This window comes from Cololabis saira, chromosome 10 (assembly GCF_033807715.1).
Source record: "Cololabis saira isolate AMF1-May2022 chromosome 10, fColSai1.1, whole genome shotgun sequence".
NCBI classification, from domain to species: Eukaryota; Metazoa; Chordata; class Actinopteri; order Beloniformes; family Belonidae; genus Cololabis; species Cololabis saira.
Genome location: NC_084596.1, coordinates 23,053,141 through 23,080,633, shown reverse-complemented (window position 1 = coordinate 23,080,633; position 27,493 = coordinate 23,053,141). Strand labels below are relative to the sequence as shown.

The window sequence follows — 27,493 nt, the reverse complement described above, 5'->3', positions numbered from 1 at the left end:
ATCAACTGAAATATCGCAAGCCTTTTATTATTTTAATATTGCTGATCATGGTTTACAGCTTAAGAAAACTCAAATATCCTATCTCAAAAAATTAGAATATTCTGGGAATCTTAATCTTAAACTGTAAACCATAATCAGCAATATTAAAATAATAAAAGGCTTGCAATATTTCAGTTGATTTGTAATGAATCCAGAATGTATGACATTTTTGTTTCTTTAATTGCATTACAGAAAATAAAGAACTTTATCACAATATTCTAGTTTTCTGAGACAGTCCTGTAAATATCATATCAATATATAGAAAATGCAAATATTATATAAATCTCTATAAATATACACTATATAAACTACATAAATATCCCTATAAATATATATATGCTACATACCTAAGAAATATATAACATATACTACATAATTATAACTATCCCTCTCAACATATAATATATACTGCATAAATATCCACATATATCTAAACATATCTTAAGCAAGTATAATATACACTATACTATAATGTTCTTATATTGTATTGTATTTCCCCCACAAGCAGTTTGTATAAATGTGTTTTTTTGTTTATAAATTGCGTTCAATAATAATATTTAAAAAAAAAGAAAAAAAAAGACATTTCTCCAGCTGTATCGGTACCGGAGCGTTTGGTTTAGACGCGCTTGCTGCAGGAAAAGCGCAGCGCGTTTCCTGACTGAAGTGCTGAACTGTCCCTCGCCGGCCGCCGTCGCAGCGCCTCCTCCGCGGTAGAGATGGCTGAAGCCCCTCCACGGCCCTGCCTGTTCTTCTGTCACCGCTGCTCGGCGGAGATCACACCGCGTTTACCGGTAAGACTGTCATCGACACCTCAGCCCGGACACTTGCTGTCTCTGCGTGTGTGAAGATGTCCGTGTGTGCGGATCTCAGGAGTGTTTCTCCCCCAGAGCTGCGGTGCAGCTGCGCGGTGGAGCTAGCCATCCAAGCACCCATGGGTGTCACAACCAAGTTGCCGGGCACCTCGTGTAAAAACATGTGCTTTATAGCTGTAAATCTACTCATATCGCTCAGTATTTAACAGTATAAATGAATACTATGTTTACAATTGGACGAGTCCAGCTGTGGTGGTGTGTCACACTAAATACTTCCCCCACAGAGGTTTGTTAGTCCTGATTTAAAAAGATAATAATTTTTCTGTTCAGAATTAAATGTTCCTTTGTCCGGAAAACGCATACAGTTTTATTTGGACATGTATTTACCACAAGGTTTGCTGATAGTTGGCTGTAGTTGTGGCATTACAAAATGAAAGTAAAACTTGTACTGTATTCCCTCTGTGTGAAGTGATTTTCTGTGGGTTGACCTTGCTGTTGTGACAAGAGCAATCTGTTGTCAAGCCTTTCATAGGAAGCTTCTTGAATGTTACAGTAACATTTACTTTATACTGAGCTGCATAGCTGTGAGATGCTGCATTGTCAAGGAACTGCTCATGTGAAATATACACCATGTTCACCAGGCTGTAGTAAACCTGTATACTGAGATGTTTATGTTTAGTGGTTCTGTTTTATAATATAATAGTGTTAGACGTGACAGAAATGATGTTAGGCATAGTCAGAGGTGGACAGTGGTGGAGTACTCGACCCCAGTACTTGAGTAAGAGTACAAATACTACTGGTCAAAATTTACTCCATTACAAGTAAAAGTAGCTCAGTCAAAATATTACTCGAGTAAGAGTAGAAAAGTACTTGCTTTTAAAGGTACTTAAGTATCCAAAAGTAAATGCTTTTAAATTTACTTTAAGTAAAAGTAAGAGTAAGAGTAAATTTCTTATTTTCCACATCAGTAAATTACTATATTTTTTCTAAATTAATTTAAGGATCTTTTAACTCTTGTATTTGAGAATGAACTCTTTGAAACCAGCTGCACTGATGTGCTGCTTTTAGAACCACAATGTTATATAAAACCTCCAGAAACACCAAAAACAAATCAAATGAATGGGATCATAAGAGGACAGATGATGCAGAGTTTATTAACAATCATGAACTGAAACCAAATGAACCTGCACCATCCAACTAAGTCTGGATCCCCCTCCGTAGCCATTGTTGCGGCTCTGTCTTGACTTGTTGCGGCTCTGTCTCGACAAACGCAGGCTACTTTGGCGGTATCATTTTGAGGAGGCTTGACGTATTTCCGCTTTACGTACATCCCAGTGGAGAGCGTGCACTGTGATAGGTCTCCTCCTTTGACAAAAACAGCTTGTGTCCAATAGGATTTTAGGGAAGAAGAAAAAAGAGCAGACCTGAAAGTAACGAGTACTTTTCAGCCTTCCTAGAAATGTACTCGAGTAAAAGTAAAAATATTTGTCTTGGAAATGTATTCAAGTAAGAGTAATAAGTACCAAAGAAATCTAATACTCAAGTAAAGTACAAATCCTCCGGATATGTACTTAAGTACAGTACACAAGTAAATTTACTCCGTTACTGTCCACCACTGGGCGTAGTGTATTTATATATTTCATATATGTTTTCTTTAGGACTACACATGTCCACACTGTGAATCTGGGTTTATTGAGGAATTGCCTGAAGAGAGAAGGTAAGGAGTGTATTTCGTAAATATTACATTTCATTTGATGTTAATGTTGATGTCTGAGTCTTACATTTTTACATAATGTGTTCACACAGTAGTGACAATGTGTCATCATCCAGTACCTCTGCCGGAGATCAGAACCGCCCATTTATGGAGGTGAGCGCAACAATAATTAATCATCTAGTTCGGGCAAAACTTGTTTTACTGTACACCTTAATTTGACTTTGCCTCATTGTTCTTTTTTAAAACAGAACACGGACCATCAACACTTATTCACATTTCCCACTGGATATGGACCATTTGCCCTTGGTATTTTTGATGAAAACTTTGACCTTCGGACGCGATTATCCACAGAGGACAATCGAGAGGCAGAAAACAGGAGAGAAAGGGAAATGGCATCACGGCAACGATACAGTGCAAGGCAGCCCCGGGGTCGACATGTACCTCGACGACAGGGAATGCGCCACGAAGGCGTGCCCACATTAGAGGGGTGAGACTTTTTTAAGCAGTAAGGTCTGTGTAGTATGTGAAATATACAGTATATGACATATCTTTTATGTAGCCACACACAGGCACTCTCGTTTTTATTAGGTACACCTGGTGTACCTGATAATGTGCCCAGTGTGTTTGTTAATTATGAATATGTTGTAACATATTAGATATGCTATATTTAAAATATATATATCATTTCATTTTGGGGATTTAAAAAGTATTATTGAACTGACTTCAATTTACATTATGGCTGCAGATGGCATTACTTTAATTTGCATATTAACATGATTCAGGTGTGTTGGTTTAAACATAATATAGCTCTGTATAGTTTCATAATACTCCTCAAAATCTTAATTCCTCAAAAATAACAAAAAGAAACATATTAACTGTTTAGGTAATGGATCAAGTGAAAAGTAATTGTATTCTCGGACTCTGGAAACTTATTTTTAATCCAAAAATACATCTGTCTTGATAAATTGATCTGGTCGAGGCTACATGGGTTATCCAAACACTATCCTACACATGAGATGTGCTGGAGCGCTACTGTTACGTGAAAATGTAGGCTAAACTACAATAATGGATTTTCTTGTGCAAACGTGTGCACGTTTGGTTTACATCATTGGCTCTAAAAATCTGTTCTCTAATGGCCACAAACAGACAAACTCATTAGCAAGGCAATGTATTATTGTGAAGAAGTACCATTGAAAACTGGTATATCTTCAGTTGTGTCATGTGGTGAATCCTTTTAATATTTGTTTATTTCTGTTACTCAATACAGAATTATTCAGCAGCTAGTAAATGGAATCATAGCACCTACAGCCATGCCAAATATCGGGATGGGACCATGGTAAGTTTGGAAAAAAAAAACAAAACCCAAACAAACTGTGTGACATGTTCACAAGGTTGTTTCTTGTAACTGGATAATAAAAAAAAAAAAAAAGCTTTGTAAAGGTTTTTTTTATTTTTTTTTTATTTTTAACTTTTTCACTCACCAGCTACTTGTCTTGTAGGGGTATGCTACATTCCAATCCAATGGATTATGCCTGGGGTGCCAACGGACTCGATGCTATCATCACACAGGTAAGAAGAAGAAAACAAAAATAATTATTTGCATGATGAGAAGAATCAAGTGTATAAAGAACTTCACAGTCATTATTTTTTTTGTTTATTCAAAATGTGTGTATCTCTGAAACTGAAAACTCAATCTTTGGAAATATATATATTTTTTAAGTGAGATATATCTGTGTATTGGAAGAGGATGTCTAAATGTTGTAATCTCCAAAAATGCTTTTGTATTCATGGAAATTAGCCCTCAATAATTAATTCTGAATCTGGTGCTTTTCAATTTCAGTTATTAAACCAATTTGAAAATACTGGTCCTCCTCCTGCAGACAGAGAAAGAATAAAGAGTTTGCCAACAATTTCCATCACGCAAGAACACGTTAGTAAGTTCTTCTGAAACTGATCTTTTCCTTCTTCTTTTCTGGGTTTTATTTTCCTGCATTCTAACATTTTTAAAGGTATGATATGTCATTTCGTGAATTTAAGACAATATCGCTCAATAGCTTGACTTTAATTAAAATAAACAGATTTGGTATGAAAAGTTTCTATTCAGCTAGATCACATATGAACAATCAGAGACCTTATGTCATTTATTTTTACTCTTTGTTCAGGTGCTGGTTTAGAGTGTCCCGTATGCAAAGAAGACTACAGTGTCGCAGAGAGTGTTAGGCAACTACCATGCAATCATTTGTTTCATAATGACTGTATAGTACCGTGGCTGGAGCAGGTATGTATAAATCTAGTTTGAATGGGTGAAACAGAAGTGCAGCGTTAATGTGAGATACTGATTGTGCTTTGGGATTCTTATTAGTTACAGTGTAAATCTGTAACAAATCACAGATTTGTTAAAAAACACACAAAAGTGGTGGAAAAATGGTTTCATACAATGTTTCCTTTTAACAATTCAATTTAAAGCCTGTATATCCTCAGAATAAGCCTTTTATGTTTGATCTTAGAATACCACATGCAATCATATGCAATTAGTACCGCCGCTTTTAAGTTAACATTTAGCTTTTTTCGTTGGCTAAGATTTAAAAAAATATCTGATTGCAGTGGGTCTTAATATTAGGCAAATACATCCTTAGACATACCAGAACATTTAACTTTTTTTTTCAACGTGATATTATGAAAATGACAGCAAAAAGAGGTCAATGCTTAACATTATCTACCTCTATAATTCAATGTAAGTGATGGCTGGTAAACTTCTAATAAGCTACGTTTATGTGCCGGTTTGTTGACTTACGGGGCTTTTCCACTAGGGGTTTAACTGTGCCGAGTAGATACTTTTTCTGTAACTACTCTGCCGAGATTCTAAGCGGGCTGAGTCGGGCTGTATCTGACGTCATCACACGTCTGAATCAGGATGTGGACATCATTTAAAGAGCGACTCTGACGGAGGCGTTCATTCTATTCAACAAACGGCAGCACAGAAGTCTGCTCTGTGGTCCAACTCTGAGGTGCAGATGTTCAGAAACCTGGTGACTGAGGAGATGATTCAAAGGGGTTTAGACGGTTGACAAGATCTACCAGGAGCTTTGTCAGTCCATAGCTGCTCTTGGCTACCAACGAACTGTTCAGCAGCGCCAAGACGAGCTAAAAAACAAATTAAAAAGCCTCGTCGTTTGAAGCCTTCTCTCACTTTCATTTTTTAACTTGATATTGAACACAGGCCACAGACCCAGCAGCACATATATCATCTCCTCCAGGTTCTACATCCTGGGAGTTTTTATTATTCTTCTTCGTTTGTGTCACACACTCAAAAGTGGGTCACAGCAGCTTCGCTCCAACCTCGTCTACTTCTGCTCCGGGTACCGGATTGTAGTGGAAAAGAATACTGGCCAAGTTGAGTCGAGCTGAGTAGGTCCTAGTGGAAAAGCGCCATTCAATCCAGGCTGTCTCTTGTTATTTCACAGTCGGTGTGTTATTAGTCAAGTCAAATGTATTTGTATAGCACATATACAAACGGCTGAGCCGCAACCAAAGTGCTTCACAGAAAGTGCTTAAATGCTAAAAACGAAGACATAAAAAGAGACATTTTTCAGATGCTTTTAAAAAGATATAAGAAAAGAAAAGGGTTAAAAGACAAATCTGGGTAAGACAATATAAAAAAAACACTAATTGAAAGCAAGGGAAAAAAGGTGGGTCTTTAACTGAGATTTAAAAATATTTAAAGACTGGGCGGATGTGTATGGAAGGCTACATCAATATAGAGTATCTCTTTATTTAGACAGAAATACATTTTGAATTAGACAAGGCAAGTTTATTTGTATGGCACATTTTAGTACCAAGGCAGTTTAAGGTGCTTTACATAATAAAAACATGAAAAGTAGAGGAAAAATCTTAGTTACAATACAGTGGCAGAATAAAGAAAAGTTAGACTTAAGCTAAAGTTACAATTTAGTAATGAAATTAACATAGTTCAAATCTAAATTGGGTGGTTTTAATCAGTAAAAGGCAGCTGTATACAAATGAGATATTAACCTTGATTAAAGCGACTGAGGATTTCAACATTCCTGCAGTTTTCTGGAAGTTTGTTCTATATCTGCAGAGCGTGAAGGCTGAATGCTGCTTCTCCATGTTTTGTTCTGATTCTGGGGACACAGGGCAGCCCTGATCGAGAAGACTTGAGAGGCCTGGACGGTTGATATGACTCTGATGTATTTTGGTCCTGTGATTAACAAAACAAACAGTTTTTTAAAGTATTTTAAAGTCTATTCTCTGAGATACAGGGAGCCAGTGTAAGGAAATCAGAACTGGGGTGATGTAGTCCACTTTCTTAGTTATGGTGAGAACCCGGGCAGCAGAATTGTGGATCAGCTGCAGCTGTCTGATTTACTTTTTTTTGGCAGATCTCTAAAAAAACTGTCACGTTGACTGAAGATAAACGCATGGATGAGTTTCTCAAGGTCCTGCTGAGACATTAGTCCTTTGATGCAAAAGATGTTCTTCATGTGATATAAGGCGCACTTTGTAATGGTTTTAATGTGTCTGGAGGTTCAGGTCTGAGTCCATGACTAAACCCAGATTTCGGGCCTTATCAGTGTTTTGTAGCTGTAATACCTGAACCTGTGTGCTGACTCTGTAACGCTCTTGTTTTTGTCCAAAAACAACCACTTCATTTTTGTTTTTGTTCAACTGAAGAAAATTGTGGGACATCCACTCAATGCATTGTTCTATGCAAGGGCCGTCTCAGTGCTCGTGTGAGCAGAAAACTAGACTGGAAGAGGTCAGAGTTAAGAAGGTATTTAACTATTGAAACAGCCGTTTCAATAACTTTACTGATGAACTGAAGATTTGAAGTGTGTAAGTTTGCAATAGTTACCTGTCCAAATTGTTGGTTAACATTGGTTTGATGACTGCTGTCTCCAAGGTCTGGGGAAAGTACCTGATAAAAGGGATGAGTTCATTATTTGAATCAGATCAGATGCCATGAACGGTACAATTTTCTTAAAGAAATCTGTGGGTAAAATATCGATGAGTAGGATGAGTTTAGCGGATCCATTCTATCCTCCAGGTTTTTGTAGTTGATTGGGTAAAGTTGTGTCAGTTTGTCCAAATTGGTTTTGATTGGACACAGCACTGTTCCTGGACTTGATATTGATACACCGACTGCTTTTTTAATCTTCTGGATTATCACATGTTGAGTCAAACCAAAACTTTCTAGCAGATCACATGGATCTTCAGCCCCTCTGTCTTGGGGGTTGTCAACATTGATGTTAGCCTACCACAATGATTAAACACTCGTAGTCAACACATATTACAGTCAGCAGATCATTTAATAAAATGAAGTGAATAGACTCAAAGCAACTCGACTGATCACATTCATCTCAGTATTGTCATATTTAGAATGACGTTAGTAAGATTATAACTGACCATGTGAATGTACTCGCTATGCTAAAGTCTTCATGAGAAAATGGAAATATTTGAAGTATACATGGCATGCTTTTCCATGTTTGCGGATGGAAGTAAAGTGTTGAAGAAAGTATTTCTTACCTTATACATCATTTTTAAATTAAAGAGATGTACAAGGTGTTTTTTTTTCGATGCAGCATAGAGACTGTGTACATAAGGTTTTGCAAACTGTATGTGAGACTTTATTTGAGGAAGAGAGTTAATTATGTCATACGGTGGGAACTTCCTTGGCCGGGTTTCCCAGATCCAACCTCTCTTAAGGATTTAAGAGAGGTTCAAAGAAGGTTTGAACTAAGAGAGAATCCTAAGATACGGGTGTTTCCCAGATGACTTCTTAACACCGTCCTTTAGTTTCGCTCTTTCAGACGCTCTTTGGAGCAGCTGTACGGTTCTGAAACCAAATGAATCGATGCCAGGCAAATCGATCACCGATCACTATCAGCGCATTTTCACACGCAGCACTGCTGCCTAACGCACTAATTCACTGCTGCCTGTGCGTTATAATAAAAAATTAAGATGATAAATATAATTCAATGACCCTTTTTCATCCAAACGGTGTGTTACTCCGTTATTTCTGGCTACAGTGAGGCTTTTTTTCCCCACACACGGAGACCGGGAGTAAACGGGGTGGGCGTGTGTGTGCGTTCAAAAACATGAGCCAAGAGAAGGCGAGTTTCGCAAATCGCAACGTGGAATTACAGCAAACCCTGGTTTTTCGCAGGGGTTATGTTCCAAAAAGAACCCGTGATAAGTGAAATTCTTTTTACAATTATAGAGGGCTTCAGATTGCAGAGATCATCCCCGCCACGCACGTATTCCTCCTCTTCTGAATGATGCTGCATGCGGTGGGTTTTTTCAAGAGAAGAAAATAGTTATGGGTCGTTGTCTTCGCTCTTTTTTCTTCTGGGCAAAAAGATTCTTTAATATAAACCGACACCATTGATTATATTTGAGACTGTATGAACGATTCATCAAAGGATCCCGTTGATCAGCTGCTGCTTCCCTGTCATCACATAGATGCGCTCGGGCTCGGGCAGGAGGATCGGTGTCACGGCTGCCTGGACAGCCCGGTCCGACACACGTCCAGGGGACTGAAGTGCTGACGCACGAATGCGTTCATATAAACAGTTCTGCTTCGCGCACGGTGACGCGGTTGATTTGCAGCGAGAACATGCTGTATAGCAGCCAAATTATCAAATAAATGATATTCATGATGATCATTTTATTTGTGCGCATAAAGCATATACAGGAACACACTTGTTATTCCTTATTTTTCTTTTTTTCCCCCTTTGCTGTCACCAATAAATGCTAAACAATATAAATCTAAAGTATAAAATAAATCAAAATTTGTGCGGGGTGAATTGTTTTAATATCTCATTGCTTGGTGTGATATTGATTTGCCTGACGCGGCTGGATCTGTGAGTCTTTGTTCACTAAGATGGTTGTAAAGACTGGGTCAGCAGCATCTTTCATTTCCTTCTTAATGAAAGAGATACTTAAGCTAAGAGCAACTCTGGGAAACGCGATTTTCTTTCACAGGCTCCTTAAGAAGGTTTGAAAGAAGTCTTTCGCTGTTAAGAACTACTTAACTGATCTGGGAAACCCGGCCCTTGTCTGTTGGGATTCTTCCTTAGAGTAAAGGCGATGTACAAGGACAGCTTCCAGCAACGATATTCCTGGCCCAGTTTAGTGTTTAGATACGTATTGATATCACACCGACTTTAAAAGCAAAAAACGGCAACGAGAATAAAGAGGTGAGCTTCATGGAAAACTTTCAGAAATTTTACCAGTCAACACTTAAGAACCTCCCGATATTTAAACAACCAGAAAACACTTATAACAATATTATCTCAGTTGCACAAAGATGTATACTTGAGATTGATTATACTTGGATGTATAATTGGTGAAAAGCTAGTATATAGGTACCCAAGATAAGAAATTAGCATCTGATATTCACTTTAACTGATCAAATACTCCCAGATGAATTTAAGACAGTGATGAACCATAATCTATTCTTGTTGAGAAAGAGAAGGCCTTTGGCAGAAGCTCCTTTTACAACTACTTCTGTCACCAATGAATCTGCTGATACTATAGTTATCCCAAACATTTTTTTTAAGTATAAACTTGTTTGTCTTTCTTTACTTTTCTTCACACTCCTTTAAGTTTGTAGAGTTAATCGTGTGGTTGGTTAGTTTATATTTTTTTAATTCAATGTATAGTTGTATGATGTTGCTGAGCAAAAACATTCTACTCTGTGCTCATTGTGCTTGAACATTGAATTATTTGTATTGATGAATATTTTATCAATGTATTGATTGTGAACCAGTTAATAATGTTTTGATTCTCCCTCCTGACAGCATGATACGTGTCCTGTGTGCCGAAAGAGTCTTAGTGGACAGAACACTGCCACAGACCCACCAGAGTTATCAGGAATGAACTTCTCTCCCTCTTCCTCCTCTTCATCCTCCCCAAGCTCCCCTAGTAATGAGAATGCTGCCAGCAACTCATAGATTTTAACCACCTGTAAACATCTGAAAGCTCTACGCCAAGCTGGGACCCAACATCTCTTCTGTGCAGCTCAGACCAAGACAGTTATTGTCTCAGTTCTTGGGGACAAACTCAACTTTAGTCATCATTCCTCCCCCTGTGCTGCACAGATGCTGGGTCCAGCTCCTGCTGCTATTTTTACTGAGTATGTGAGGAGTTTAGACTTAGTTGAAAGAGGATCCAGAAAGGATATAAAATATAATACAAGTGGGACTGGAAACTTGTCCTTGAAATGTCTCCTTGCCAAAAGGTTAGGATATATTTTATATTTAAAAGACAAAATGCTCTTTTTAAAGAAAAAAATAAATAAAGAAGAACAACAAAAAACAAACATTGCCTGTGGGGGTGCAGTTCATTGATGCATTGATTGAAAATTAATTCTGAAATGTCAGCCACTGTACAGCTGACACTTCACACTAAGATCCCCAAGGAGACAAATGGACATTTTGCATTTTAGTTTTTTTCTTTTTTTAATTTATTTATTAGCACATTTTGTTTTGCACAGGATTCTGCCTGATCTGAGTGAATGTGAGTATTTGAATAATGTGAATCTGATAAACTACTGTATAAAAACATGATTTTTTTTTTTCAATTTTAGTCTTGGCAATTAATAAATCTTTGAAGATGTGTGCATTTTCTTTTTATTTGAACTTACTCCAGTGTGTTTTAATCTTCTTATGGTAAAGATGGTTTTTCTTTTCTTTTAGTTTCTTTTGTGAAATGTTTCTCAAACCTGTGAAAAACAAATTGAACAGTGTACTAACAAAAAAAAGCATAAAATGATTTTACCTCTATGGAAATGGCCAAATACATTTTACAATACAAGTGTTATTGTTTTATCTGCTGAATTTTTTGTACAGTCACAATAAAGTGCTAAAATCAACAGATTTGCTTAATTCCTCAATCGGTACTGAAGTGCCTCAAGTATACCGTTAAATCACCAAGATTGATTTCAGATTCCGATTCAGATGACTTTATTAATCCCTTTGGGAGGTTCCCTCGGGGAAATTGACATCTCACTCACTCAGCACTGTCATATATAAAACACCCTAAAAACCAAACACCCATATAAAGATAAAAAATTAAAATTGCTGTGCCATAAATAGAATGATATGAATAGAAAAGAAATAAGTTATGAAATATTGCTCAAAGTTATTGCACTTTCCTGGTTATTGCACAGTCTGGTTGATCCATACTTTCATATTGTTTATGGCAATTCGGACCCTATCTATTACTGTGAGGATAGTAGAACAGAAAACCCGATGCTCTGAAAGAAAGTAAGCCTGCCTCAGTTAATGAAAGTCTGTTTTGGCACGTTGCAACATAACTCTTTATTTGGAGTATTTACAAAACCCTAATTATTGTTTACAAAGTCTTCAGAATTTTTTTTATTTAAAAAAAAAGAAAAAAGGAAGCAACATGCCACTGAAATATTTTGACCAAAAGAAAAATAAGGAAATAATCTCTTTGACATTCACTGTTTTGTCTGTTGCTACAGTGACCTGTGATCTTATTTGAAAATAAACAATAACTGATGAAATGTATTGCTGAAGGTATCAGACGACCTGTAAGTAAAATTAGATTGGGAGTCCCCATTTGGTGCAAATATTGCCCCTTGTGTGTCATTTGTGCCACACTTGTAAGGTTATCTCTTCATCTTCCTTATGTAGGTTAACACATTTCACTTTGATTAATGGACAAACCTTAATAGGTTGTGGCTCCTCCACCTGTGCACTACTGAAATGTGTTTATGGCTCAATATTATAGTGTCTTTTTGGTCTATGATCTGTTGAAAACTGAGAGCACCACTTGGTTACACCCCCCTACTGACCTGTGGTGCAACTGCATATTTAACTATATTTTTTGAATAATAAAGCAAAGAAAAGATAACATGAAGATGCACATAGTCAGAACTGAACTGGAGATATCCTGGTGCATACCCAGTGCATGTCATTAACTGTATTTTAATTCAACAGATGTGAACGGTTGCTGCCAGCAATCAGATGTTTTCTAAAGTTTAAATAATATACTGGACATTATGGGCAAAATTAGACTCACCCAAAACTAGTTCAGAGAAAACAGGCTAACTACTTTATCTCCACTCTTAACAGAGCACTCCATTATCATGGCCTGGATGTGTGAGGATGGTGCTCTGTGGTTCTATTGGTACTAACTCATTTCGAAATATGCTACCAGAGTTCCTGCTCCTGCTTTTGCGTTTACTACTTCTAATATGAAATTTACTTGTTTTAATTGAATAGATATTCATCGACATATAATTCAAGATTTAAAAAACACATTTCCAGAAATGCAACAAAAGCAGTATATCTATCTCTTTTCTTTAGTCATGTAAAATACATGACTTACTTTTCCAGTCAAGCACACACATTGTGTCTATGAGGTCACAGTGTTGTACATTTTCCAGAAGGAAGTCTGGTGTTGTCCTCCTGAAATAACCATGGACCTCCTGGGAAGGTCCATGGTCTATTGTTATTGGAGCACAGTAACACAGGTCTCTAAAATATTGAATTGAATGCCTCTGCATCATTGGTATCTTGATGCAGCTGCTTTGATGAGTTCTCCTATTCTATCCTATTTAACATTTTACCTTCACCTACAGCTCACCCACATGCATTCAAAAATGTGACAATGCATTGTAGAAAACATTCCCACTCACTGAAATGCACTACCTCTGCAAAGGATTTTGGGGAAACACCTTTAAGAATATGCAACAAAAGGCAATTAAAATAGTGTAGGTCCATCTAATAGATTTAGACACTCGTGCTGAGTCATGAACATCCATCCATTTTCTATACCTATTTTATCCTGTGGGGTCTGCTGGAGCCTATCCCAGCTAATTACAGATGAGAGGCAGGTGTTCACCCTGGACAGGTCACCAGTCTATCGCAGGGCCACATATACAGACAAACAACCAGACATACATTCACACAATTTAGAATCATCATCCTAGTACACATGTTTTTTGGCAATGGGAGGAAGCCAGAGGAACCTGGAGGGAACCCACGCAAGCACGGGGAGAACATGCAAATTCCACACAGAAAGACCCTGCCAGGCCTGGGAGTCAAACCGGGAACCTTCTTGCTGTGAGGCAACAGTACTAACCACTAAGCCACTGTGCTGCTGAGTCATGAACACTTTCTTCTTCTTTTTTTAAACCTTTGGTGAATGTTGCTGTTTTACCCAACCATGACACCTGTCAAGTGCTGATTGTAAAATTTTCCAGAATGCTTAAACTTCTGTAATCTTTTGTCGGTTCCACATTCTCTCTCTCTCTCAATTCAATTCAATTCAAATTGGCTTTATTGGCAAGAATGGTAACCATTGTTGCCGAAAGCATACATATACATACAATAAATTACAATACAATTGATACATGAAATTATAATATTAATGTCACACTCTCTCTCTCTCCCCTGTGTTTGCATGTTTTGCTGGTATTGAATTCTGTATTGGTTTGAAGTTTCCAAAGACAATGAAGTTGGTTTACAAAGTCACTAAAAATGATATCTTTTGCATTTATATCACATAAAAAAGGTGCAAATCACTTTAAGTTACAGTATATTGATTTGATAGTTTAAGAAGAGAGTCATGATACACCCCGCATTCATTCATGCATTGAAAAATAATATTTATCAGGGGTGATGCTTCAGTTAAGCAGTAGCCTATATATATGAATTGTCTCCCCATCATGAATGTATGTTATCTAAGTGAAGCCATACCTCAGCCAGTGATGCAATATGTGTTTGTACCTATGAATGGATTCCTCAGTGTTAAATCATATTAGTTTCCTCGACAACTTTTGAAAAGACAATTAATAACTGATTAACTAGAGTACATATAAAGAATTTGCCCACAAATTGACCACATTAATATACTTGATATTTTTAATGCACAATTAAATTTGTAGTTTTACCAACATCATCAAACAAGAACGAAATCAAATGAAGGAAAAAAGCAGAAAACTGTTCCCTAAAATTTGAGTATGCATCTACCCTCCACTCACTGTCTTCTTCCTCGTGGTAGCAGGTTTAGATGTTCGGGCTGTTTTCCACATGGAAGCACTCCAACAGGCACAAACCTTCCACATAACATTTAGTGAGAAAAGCCCACATAAATATTGAAAGTTTGACATTGACAGCAGATCTGTAGCTGTTAATAACCGTTTCCCCACTGACAGTATTGGAAATTGTGTCAGTGCACATAAATAATGCTGGGACATTCTTGCCATTGGTCAATCTGTAAAGACGCTAGGGGGCACTAAACACCCCTTGATCAAAGGTGTTTGTCATTGTCAAACCACCTCCTCCAACACATTACTTCATTTGAATTTTCATTCATGCGCAGCAATTAAACTTTTGATGTGAGTAGCCTATGTTTGAAGTACTGTAAATAACTGTGTTCATTTGGATATAGTTTATTTGGATGCGTAACCAAATTGTTTATTTATTCAGGAAAGTCCCATTGAGATACAATATCTCTTCTGCCAGGGAGTCCTGGTCAAGATAGCAGCAAAAAAATAAATTCAGTTTCATATAAAAGAAAATACATACAAGGACAAGTAACTTTACAAAAAATAAAAAAATATCAAAACAAAAAACAAACATAAAACATACAAGGATCAGAAAGCTAAAAAGAATTCATGACAAGAATGACACTTGATTAAAAACAATGACATTGTTCTGTAAAAACTGATTTTAACATGTGTTTGAACATGTTAAGAGAGGGTAAATATTTAAGGTTGAGTTTGTGTTGTAGCTCATTCCAAGCTTGCGGTGCATAAAAGGAAAAGGCTGATTTACCCAACTCTGTTCGAGTGCTTGGGACCTTGAGGAGAATTTTCTCTGATGATCTGGTATTATAGCTGCTAGAGTAATATTTTAATAAATTGGATATGTACAGTGGTAGTTTACCCAGTAATGCTTTTGCAATAAATATTAACATATGTGATTTTCTCCTTAGACTCAGTGAAGTCCATTCAACCGTTTGATACAAAGTACAATTTGAATTGCGTGACTGCGGCAAAGTTGTGTGCTTAGACATCTCTGACACAATGAATTGAGGACATAAAGTGCAGTAGTTTGCAAATAAGTCACGTCTACCCCTCCCTCTCTACAGCCCTTCTTTCTCTCTCCCTGTCCCTTGTCCTCGCCACCGCCAGCCTTTGTTCTGATTGGCTTTCTTCAAAAGATAATTGGAGGCAAAATTTGATATGCTCAATGTCATGGACAGGAATGAGGTCTCACCGGCGTCTGCCGCCACCATGAAAAAGAAAACAGCGGGCGGCAGCAGCAGCGGTGGACGCGGCCACATCAACTCAAACAAGGCTGCAGCTGCAGCATCCAAGTGCACGAGAAGCAACAGCGGACAAAACGGTGTGGACTCCGCTTGTGCATTCGCACCCGGTGGCAAGCATCCAGGTGTGATGGACGAGACGGAGGACGGAGAAGAAGAGTCCAAGTTTCAGCATCCGCGGTTGCGCCGAGCCGGGGGGAGCGGCGGCGGAGGCGGCGGAGGAGGAGGAGGAGGAGGAGGAGGCGGCAGTATCAGGATGAAGAACTTTACGCCAGGAGGGGGAGCCTCGTCCTCGGTTTCCAGGAGGAACTCCAGCAAGGACCCCTGCCTTCCTCACACAGAGGACGTCCCTGCCGCCGCCTCGCGGCCCACTGCTGCCTCCAGTTCCAGAGCCACCGACACGGCCAGTGCGGGCGATGCTGGCCATCAGCGCTGCCACACCACAGCATCCGGAGCGCAGCCGCCTGCAGGTGCACCTGCAGAGGTCTTGAACGCCTCAGCGAGTGATGCATGCAACGTCGTCGCCTCAGTTTCCAGCATGAAATGCAACAAAAACGGAGAATGCAGGAGGGACTCCGGCACCGGGAGCCTGCGCTCAATAATCTCCAAACAGGAGAAGCAGACGGCGGGGTCTGGGAGAGGCGAGGACGGAGGGGGTGCCATGAAGCGAGGAGCCTGTAATTCCACCAGCACAAGCATGGACGGCTCCATCACGCCGGGCGGCTCTCTGGCTGGGGGACAGGGAGGGGAGAGCACCCACCCCGGAGTCACCCCGGGGTCCGGCGGAGGCGTCCCCGAGAAAAAGGACTCAAAGGTGTCCTTTTCCAACGCACCGAGCCGGAAAGCCTCGTCCTCGCTGCACGGCCCGACTCTGGGTCAGAGCCAGCAGCCCAGGAACTCTGTCACTTTCCTGAAGCAGGAGGATGGACCGTCAATCCTGCCCGCCGAGGATGCGGAGCCCCAGGGCAGCCAAGCCAGCTTCATGCAGCGGCAGTTTAGTAGTATGCTGCAGCCGGGAGTTAACAAATTCTCCTTACGCATGTATGGTAGTCAAAAGGCGGTGGAAAGGGAACAGGAGAGGGTAAAATCAGCTGGAAATTGGATTATCCACCCTTACAGCGATTTCAGGTAAGAGATGGCGCTTCTGTTGGTTACAAGGTGGAAGTCATGAGAGGCCCACAAGGGTCCTCGGTGTCATCTACAACTTACTTTACAGTGAGTAGCAGAACCACAGTGACTCTGGAGACACATGCATTACTGTTATAGGACTACTAACTGATGATATCTACTTCAGTGCCACATGATTAAATCTGAAGAGAATTTAATTGATCCATTATAGATTTCTGCCATTAACTCCCCCTCCCCCTAAACAACCTGTTGTCAGGAAAATGGCACTTAGCGTCCTTTCAAGGTTGTAAACAAATCCAGTCGGAACAGTAGCATGTCTGGTGTACTGAATAAGCCAGGCCTGCTATCACCTCTCGTCTTTTTTTTACACGACGCTCACATTTATCAAAGAAGACACATCTCTCACGCCATTTAGGGTTAATTTAAAATAAAATTTTAAAGAATCTGGCTCATAACTGTTGTAATGTCTGCTCTGCGACAAGAGCCGTGCTGGCAGGATGTAGGCTATGTGTGTGTATGTGTGTGTGTATGCGATGCACTCAGTAATGGAATGTCACCTTGAGCCAAGTGTGCGAAAACCTCAAGCATGCTCACTTGAGACCTATACGGCTCTACGACTTCCCGGATCCCGCATTTTATTAGCGGGTGCGCTTTTTGTCACGGCTCAAATACATAAAAGACAGCTGGTTTGTCCGTCACCAATTTTTTGTCATTCACATATTTGGGTAAATCCACGAGTCAAGAGCCTCCCTCCTGACTACTGCTTGAGTAAAAGCCTTTCATTCGATACCTATCAGTTGATGAATTGTAGTGAGGCTAGAAAGCGTGTGCGGTTCATTCAATGTGCTGGTTGAATCGGGCGGTTTCAGCACCACAGGGAGTGGACAGCTCCCCTCTCATTTCCAGTCGGCTCGCGCGTTTGAGCGCGACCTTTAAACCGCCTCAACGCCTTTCATGTCTGGGCCACTTATATCGCATGAAGCCCAGCCAGTAGACCGTTAAAGGCAAAGCCTAAAGTATATTTTCAACAGGCAGGATGTAATATGACAACAGGTATCATAAGAGAGGCGTCTTAGTCACGCAGACTCCATCATGAGGAAGAGCTGCAGTTCCCCTCCCCTAGCTCTTATTCTGATTAATGCAAGGTTAAAGCATCAAAAATTGCTTCAAATAACATTATCAGGGCGTTTATTGTTATTCCCTTGTAGAGGGCTCAGAGCTTGTTGCATAAGGTGCAGTATAATGACTCAGCGCTGCCCCAGACCTGCTGGGCTTCATCGGACTGTCCAGAACCACACTACCTTTACTCAACATGTCACACCACCGCCAGGTAGTAGTGTGTGTGTTTGCTCTTCACGTGAACTCTAATGTGTTGAACTCTAAATGAAGCCCTGTGGCTGAATCCCAGTCTATTGGCAGAAGGTCACAGAGATTCCAAAACACTTTTAGTTTCTAATCTTTTTACTTCTTGGCATTCCTCAATTTTATTAGAACAAAACTGGTCTTGAAGGTCAGAATTCAACCATATAATTCAAGAAAAAAAGGAAAAATAAAACTTGTTTTAATTCAATATTTATTTACTAATCACTTAAGGGAAAAAAAGGGAAATTTTTGCAATAAAGAGTCAGTGAGCATTGTAATCACTTTAAAGAGTCATTGTGGGGTAATATAGTTGTTTATTGCTGTGGGCAGGATCTCCTGTAATGGTTTATACCGTGCCAAACCTGAAGAAGTTTCTCTCTTAGGCCACTCCTAATCATTGTGTCGTGTAAAGGGTATGCAGCCTTGTTTTCATCTGATCACACAAATCACAACTTTAAATCAGGATTGCAAACAATAGATGTTAAAATGCACTGTATCTTTGTTTAGAGCTTTATCCAGCACTGTCCATCTCCAATTCACATCCATCCGACCTATATTGTATTACTTGGATTTAACAAAACCTAGTTAATTAATTGTCCAAGTGAGAAAAATCTTGAATGAATTACAACTAATTAAAACAAAAACGCACAATATGAGGGTTAAAATTATCCAAAAGTAGCTCGCTTAGTTTTTACTCTAAGGTAAACTCAGAAGCCATGGCATCATTAGATTGATTTGGCCAATCCTAAAAGAGATAGGAAAATTGTTCATGAACCCTAATTATAGGACATGTATTTTGTCAGTTGTGCATCTTTTTATTATTATTCCCTGCATACTTGTACATGTTTATATTGAGGAGGTCTCCTGTGCCTATTGGCTTTCCACATGCAACTCCACTTTCTTATCTGTGCCTATTTTTGTCTTTGTCTCCTTTTTTTCCCCCTTCTCTACATTTCACATCCATATATATATATATATATATATATATGAAATGTTATCTTGACATCCCAACTACACACCTTCCTGATAGGTTCTACTGGGATTTTACAATGCTGCTGTTTATGGTGGGCAACTTAATCATCATCCCTGTAGGCATCACTTTCTTCAAGGAGGAGACCACTACGCCTTGGATCATCTTCAACGTGGTTTCTGATACGTTCTTCCTCATGGACCTGGTGCTTAACTTTCGCACTGGAATCATAATAGAGGACAACTCAGATATAATTTTGGACCCTAAAACAATTAAAAAGAAATACTTAAAAACTTGGTTTATTGTAGACTTCATCTCCTCTATCCCAGTGGATTACATATTCCTTATAGTGGAGAAAGGGATCGACTCAGAGGTGTACAAGACTGCTCGCGCCCTGAGGATAGTCCGCTTTACCAAGATCCTAAGTCTTCTGAGGCTGCTGAGGCTCTCCAGATTAATACGCTACATTCACCAGTGGGAAGAGGTAAGAACAAACATTTCCTGTCTGTCCCCGACCACAATGACAATAATAAACTTACTAATCACAATAATAACAGAAAAAGTGGAAGCAGTTAGCGATAAAAGGATACTGAGTCGCTTCCAATATGCTGCTATTGGCACATGACCAGACCACCAATCTGCCCCTCTGTTAGCTCCAAGCAGCATGCTCTCCTTGACCTGGAGACTCGGTATTGATGTTCTCACCTGCCACCTGGTGAGAAACAAGCAATATAATGCCAGCAGGATATTTGAGCATTAACGAACTTTGCATTCTAATTACTCTTATTGCTGCACAGTCACCTCCCCCCTTTGCCTTGCTGTCTAATTTTACAGTACTGCAGCTGACATCAGGAAGTATAATGAACAGCCTATTATCAGGGCAAATATGGTTGATCAATTAAGGCACAAGGGGAAGAGCAGGTGAGGTGGAAGATAATGATAATATGCAGCATTAGGGGGCAATTGACTATGATTATATATGTGACCACTTAATTACAAACTGCAGGTGGATGTGGGTGAAACTTATGGTATGAAAGTTTGTTGAAGGAATATAAATAGTGTGGGGATTTGCTAATTTTACCATACTGAATTTAACTGAAATTCAACTTGGAACCCTTTTCAGTGCAAAAAGAGAAAAAACAAGGAGCAATTTTAACTGTTAGTAAACCCCTTTTCTTTCCTTGCAACTTAACACACTATATATTTTCACTCAGAGATCTGCACTTTGATAAGGCATGCACCTCCTTGGATAACCTCTTAACATCAAGAAGAACAGCCCGGGTCTCAATAGATCCAGTGATGCCACCAAAATTACTCAACTTTTTACTTATGCCAGTATTGGCAGCCTGGTGTTGGCATTTTGCAATAGTGAGCAGCGCAGTGGGGTTCGGCTGCTCACTTGACCTTTTGGATAATTGGATTTCTGAAGATATGATGTGATATGCACACATACACACACAGCGATGCATGATGGGAAGTGATACTTGGCATGCATGGTGGAAGATGAGATGGAGAAGAAGACACCGGCATATGCAGAGAATGCCCGGCTCAAAAGCTTCTGTTTCCTCAATGTTATCTGTCATTATTGCTGCAAACCCCCTTGAAGGCTCCCTACACAAATTGAAAAGGCTGATAGGTTGAAGTAGAATGGATATTTAAAAAAAGAAAAAAGACAATGATTAAGATACAATAGAGATCTTAACCATAACCCAAGACGTCACAAATGACAAACAAACCAGCCCACAGAGGATTGTAGCAACTGGTTTCTTCCCCCCAACCGAAACAAATAACTGATCGTAACACAACAAAAAACCTGAAAACACGAGTTTTTAAGTTTCTGCAGCTTCCTGAGAGCCATCCATCATGCTGAACAGAAAAAGCAGCCAGAAAAAAACAACTGTATACAGTGCAGTTTCTCTCATCACATGCTCTATTTTTCCAGTTACTGATTGATAGAAACTGACAGTGAAAACCTCATAAAGGTTAAAGCTGCATTTAGAAAAAAGAGCGCATGTGATTCATGTCCAGTCTCATTCCTCATCATTCCTATCACGGAGTATCACTTTTCTCCCAACTGCACTGACTATGAAAGTGAACCTCTTCCTTCGTGACAGACTTAGTCAAATTGTCAAATGTGCTTTATTTTGAAAATCCCTTCTATTTTCACACATTTACACTCTTTATAAAGTATTCTTGTACTTAAGTTTTGTGTGTGGGCAGCATCACCTGTCTGACTTGCCCTGTCAGGTCAGGTCAGGTCAGGCAGGTGATGGGTGATTGACCTAAAGGACTGTCCAGTGACTGAGAATGATTGATGTGAGAGATGAGACGGACTATCAGTTGTTCAGTGTCATGATGGTCCCTGTCAGTCATCCTGCTTGTGTGAAAGCAAGTGTGTGTATGTGATGACATATCTGTCTGTGAACTTAGTGTATCTTTGTGCCTGCAGGCTTGCGTGAGTGGAGCGCGTATGCGACTGGACCCTGTGCGTGTTTGAGACTCTGACTGATGTCATGTATCTCTGTGTGAAAAAAATGTCTCCCTTGCTCCTGCTGTGTTTGGGACTGATGGCTCACTGCTTCCCCGACTCATTAATCAAACCCTCCAACACCCAACACGCTGTTGATCTCTACATGTCTCAACTCATCTACTCATTTTGTTTTCATGGTTTTGATCCAGATCTTCCATATGACCTACGACCTGGCTAGTGCAGTGATGCGGATCATTAACCTGATTGCCATGATGTTGCTGCTGTGTCACTGGGACGGTTGCCTACAATTCCTGGTTCCCATGCTGCAGGACTTTCCGTCAGACTGCTGGGTGTCCCTCAACAAGATGGAGGTATGTATGAGGGAGTCTGGTTTGTGCGAAGCAACTTGAATAAACACACAGATGGTAAAGAAAAAAAAAAGATAAAGGTGCACCATGGTGTTGACTCTACAGGTTTGTAAGGAATGCAACATGTTAGCCCATGATCTCCCCTCATTGTTCAACTAAGATGAGATTGGGTACCTGAAGGTTTTTGCCATTCTGGGGGAGACCCCTCCCATCAAGATTTTTTATTACAGATGAAGGGCAAAAACTCAGAATGGCTTTGTATTGTTTTCTAATGACCCTTCCCTCTAAGGAAGCAACTGGGCACAAACCATGCCAGCGAAATGCTCCCATGACGTAAGAGAGCCGCTGGACTCCCCTTTCTATATGGGTCAATGATTCAGTCAAACTTGCTTTCCTCGCTCGCATCGTTTCCTTGCATCTTAGCTTTTACCAGATGCCATGACAGGATTGAAGAATGGAGAAGTCGAAGATATTTAATGCAACTCTTTTGTTTCATGGAGTCAGTGCTGAGATGTACATCATCTCACTGTGTGAAACAGTTCAGATAGCGAGGATACATGTATGTGTCCTCATTCTATGCTTGAAGTGATTGGCTGGTCGTCCATGATGGCCAAGGCAGAATGATTTCCAAGTCACCTGAGGTAAGAGAATGCGAGGAAGCATACATTAATGAAAAGCACCCACAGTGTATACCACACATGCACTGTCTTACAGAGAATAGGATGAGGGATGATTCATTTGACCATGTCACGTTCTCTACATCTCCGTAGATCAGTGGTTATGGTTTTTGTTTGCACCAGTGAACTCACAATTGTGCATTCATCTTCATAATTAAGGTTTATGCACTGCATCCATACTGTTATATCTATTTATTTGGTTGTTGATGGATGATGGCAATAGTTTGTATTTTTCCTTACAAATCACATTAATACAGCCTTGATCTCAAATTAAATAGCTGTTAAACACAATTTCTGACTCTGTCCACTAGTTTCTCTTCCATAGATGTAGTCTAACCACTGCTATTACTGAAACATGTACTCTTCATGACCTTATCATCTGTTGTCCAAACTATGAATCCTCCTTTGCAAGCATTTAAGCCTTTTTCTTTTTACCATCTTGATACAAAATCAAAATCATTTTTTTCTGATCACCATCTTTACACATGCACAGACATGATTGGATGTTTTGACCATGCAGCACTCAGAAGGATCTTAATTTGCTGTATATTTCAACTTGTGAGTTGACTCCTAGGAGCCAGCTCAGGCATCCATCTTGATCTGTATTTTGTATTTGTTCTCACCTCTATATGGTTTATTCCAATTATTCCATTTCACTCATATGTCTGTTTAAATAGGAAGAGGTATTCGTCTTTTACAAGCCTTCTGATGTTTCTCGCCTGCCAAGCTTGCTGCCACTCCTAAAATCCTGCTTCCTCCCCAGCTTACACCCACTCTGATTCTATGGAAATGGGATTTAGTTATTTTCATTACCCCCATTATCTCCCTTTAAGCCTTACAATTTCAGATGTATCTAATCTTAATTTTAATACCAAAACTCAAGTGTTTTATCATGAAGTTTTCATATAGTTGTCTGACTGAAATACAGTTACGTTTTTCCTTTAATATCACTCCGGTCCATGTCACACCAGATCAGGATTTGCAAAGTAGTTCATTGTGAAAAAGCTAACTGTACTGACTTAACAAGCTTTTGGTTGTTTAAAAATGTGTCAAGCGATAACTAATTTCTGGTAACATGATGTTTTTTGTGGCTCTAGTGGCCCTTTATTCAAGTTGCAGACGGGAAGGGGGTAGAGAGAGAGAATGGGGATGACGTGCAGCAAAGGTGCGCAGGCCGAGACTCAAACCTGCGACCTGCAGGACTGTGGCCTCAGTATATGAGCCGCTTGCTTAAGCCACTGTGCCACCAAGCGGCCCAGGTAACATGAAGTTACCAGAAATTAGTTGTGAAGGGCATGTTTTTCTCTCAAAGTGAAGTGATAAAAACATCTCATCTTTTCATCTTTTGCAGAGGTGTTCAGGCCAGCGTTCATGCCAGACATACAAAACAACCACAGGTTACTAGTGAAGACTCGCTGAGAAAGAAACCACAGTTTTAAGTGCACCTGTAGATCCCTCTTGCCTTGTATGGTGGGGTGATGGCAGGAAAGATAAAAGCGGGGAAACAGAGGGATGCAGGAATATGGCCCAGCAGCTGGCTCTTTGTTGCCATGTCTTTCTCAGGGAGATAAAAGCTGCTTGTTTGTAGGTCTGTCTGTCAACCAAGCCTTTTAGTGAGCGACGGCTGACCAAGACAAACCACGCACAAGGCAGAATCCTTATAGTGTTTTAAACAAATAGAGCTCCATGCAGACATTGTGTATGCTGGCTATGGCGGCTAGTAAATCTTACAATAGAAATATTTATGGTTGAAAACACAGAATCTTGTTTTTATTGCAGTAAAAAATAGAAAAAAGAATGTCATCTTCATCAAAACATATCCTCCTAGCCATATTAGTGTGAGGAAAGGAAATGGTTTTTGTGTCATGTGCCAAACTGGAACATAATGCAATATTATTGATGTCGTATTAGTAAAAATCAATATGGGTTGACACAGAGAGCCCAAGCAGCCACTAGGCAAATTGTTGAACTTTAATGTATGAAACATAAACATTTTCTCTTTCTTTTTGAAGGTAAAGGTAATCAAAAACATAGTTTTGCAGTAGTTTCAGTGAAAAGACTGCCTTACCTGCCAGTGTGTCAGCAATTCTGATTTATTTCCTGAAATAATAAAACAATATCAGTTAGTCACTAATAACTGATCAATGAATACCTTAAAATCAAATGGCTCCAGACTATGATGTGTCTGGTTTACCCTCAGCCTCACTGTCTGCTAAAGAAAAATAAAATCTTTATGTTATTGTTGGTTAATGTTATTGAATACAGTGTGTGTAAATATCTACTTATTCCCACGATGATTGTAAACATTGAAAGATTTATCAGCTAATCAGTAAATCATTCAATTATCAATGTAGTTTGGAGAAGCTTGAATTATAACTTCAAACACTGAGAAGTTACAGTGGCAGAAATCAAAATGATCATTAGACGCAGCTTGTCATGTGAATATCATAAAATACAACTATATTCAAGACATTATGGTGGATTTTCTTTCATTTTTGATAATGTAGAAGTTCCCTAAACAACTGTGAACTCCCTTTGCTGTTGCATTTTAGGTATACCTTCACAAAATTTAGATATTTATCCTTTATTAAGGAAGCACAAACAACCCAAATGGTGTGTGAGTTTGAAGTCCATGTTGATGAAGTTTGGCGCTGACAGATCACTGACTCTGGCGCCATCCTCACTGTATAATCAAAGACCACCAGTCTCCAGAGAGCTGTCACTCTCAGATGAAACGCCCACTCTGGCCTCGTACAGGCTGACGGAGCCACCTGAGACCCGCCGCCTACTGAGTGGCTGACAACTTTAGCCATTGTGTCGCAGCCAGGCCATCCGTCAAACCTTGCACCCTGCAGTAGCTCTGCAGGTGTAGGGCCCTGCAGGCAAACCCACAGAGGGTGTTTGAGAACACTCTGACTCTGAATGACATCCACCAGTCTGTAATTGGATTCTGCCAAACTTGTACTACCTCAGGGAACATAAGTTGTTTTAACATTACACCCCAAACTTCCAAGCCTATATTTAATTTTGTTATATTTAGAATCAGCCTGATCAGCTTCAAAGTAAATTGCCAGGAGGGAACGCTGTGAGAGTCTTGCTGCATTACAGAGGCAACGTGGTAATAATAGTGACAGCAGTGCTAAATGACAGAATGTGCATACTTTCAACTTTGTAATTACACATCCATGTGTCCTTTTCGTTCTGTATCCACATCACAGAGATGTCTCTTTCCCGTAATTCCTCACTGCCATCAGCAGGAGGGGCTTTATAGGACAGAAATCTGCTTTCATGGTACTAAGTCATTTGATTTACTCACAGCAATTAGTTTGACCAAACAACATTACTGGTCTGCAGCAGCTTACTGCATATTTAAATGAACACACCTGGTGGGCCAGTAACCACACGCAGGCCTGAAAAGTAAAAGGTACAGTCTGGACATGGACTAAAAGTAAGGTATTTGTTTCCTGAATGAGGAGAGAGTGTGAGGAAATGTCAGTCCCACTTGAGCTCTACTGTTGTATTCTGATGAATCTCAAAAAGCTGAGTGCTTCTACAGGGAATGAGAAGTGCTGTGCTGAACTTAAACATTACTCAAATAGCAGTAAGAACAAACAACAGTTATTTTTGTAACACAGCGAACAGACCTGTGAAGTCACCCTGACTCCACCACTTTCATAGTCACATATGACAAATAACATGCTGTTCAGTGATGCTAAGTAATCATATCAGAATGTTAATTACAGATTACAACATCAAAAATATGAGTATAATTGCAAATTTGTCCTGAAAGCATGCAGAATAAAGATGCAAATGTCATTCTGACCAAACGTCTAATATGGAGCGAAAACCACTCAGTCTTGTTCTTCCTACTCTATAATGGTTTTTCCTGGTACATAGGAGCTTTGCCACTTCTGGAAATAAAAGATAAAAATTATAATAATAATTTTAATAAGTTGCATCCTGAGCAATGTGTTATATTTGGCGGTCAGAGTGTTAATTGTGCTGTTTCATCAGACCCAAGCATGTATTGTATAACCTTTGTAAAACACAATTTATACTAAAATTCAGCGATACCTATTGTACTGAGTACACTCCTCGCTCCACCCAAGAACAAATGACTATTCTTGTAAAATATATGTGCACATTGCTAAAAACTGTATATGGTCTTTAAGAGCCTTGCAAAGTTGTTTAGCTTTGGATCTAATCTTCCAGTCAGCTTTTACCACGGGGGTGTAAGTGGGTGACCGTTGCTCTGAGAACCCTCTGACTTCAATGTTCAGAATAAACATGTCGCTGTCCACTCCACAGGACACTCTGTAGAGACATCACACACATACTCAGAGCCAGATGAGCAGAAGGGAGGAGGAGACAGAGCTGACTGCTTAATGAACTCAGAAAAGCCTTTGTAAACTGAACTGAAGGGTGTGTGTGCTGGTTAGGACAGAGGCTTGGTTACATCAGTCACTGATTTTCTCATCATTGTTTTTGATGTAGCATTTGGAAACTAAAAACGTTTCATATAACCTTCATGATAAACCAAGAAAACATCATCCTCCATTTTTGGATTTTCTTCCCAAACAAGTATTACAGCCGTACTGCTGGCAGGGTTCAACAACACATTTCTTAAGCC

General features: G+C 39.6%; 2 protein-coding genes across 2 annotated transcripts in view; both read left to right on the top strand.

Moving 5' to 3' along the window:
- The first annotated feature begins 684 nt into the window (after positions 1 to 684).
- Positions 685 to 11,204, top strand: rnf126 (ring finger protein 126). The gene is made up of 9 exons (XM_061732094.1): positions 685 to 830; positions 2,510 to 2,568; positions 2,658 to 2,718; positions 2,814 to 3,052; positions 3,833 to 3,901; positions 4,065 to 4,134; positions 4,406 to 4,499; positions 4,728 to 4,843; positions 10,386 to 11,204. The coding sequence occupies exons 1-9, from the start codon at positions 756 to 758 to the stop codon at positions 10,536 to 10,538; spliced, it is 936 nt and encodes a 311-aa protein (XP_061588078.1). The 5' UTR covers positions 685 to 755; the 3' UTR covers positions 10,539 to 11,204.
- A 4,601-nt stretch (positions 11,205 to 15,805) lies between these two features.
- LOC133452634 (potassium/sodium hyperpolarization-activated cyclic nucleotide-gated channel 2-like) overlaps positions 15,806 to 27,493 on the top strand; it is a 34,493-nt gene continuing 22,805 nt past the window's right edge. Inside the window, exons 1-3 of the mRNA XM_061732093.1 lie at positions 15,806 to 17,016; positions 19,409 to 19,832; positions 22,028 to 22,189. Coding sequence (XP_061588077.1) covers positions 15,806 to 17,016; positions 19,409 to 19,832; positions 22,028 to 22,189 — 1,797 coding nt within the window. The remainder of the gene's footprint in view (positions 17,017 to 19,408; positions 19,833 to 22,027; positions 22,190 to 27,493) is intronic.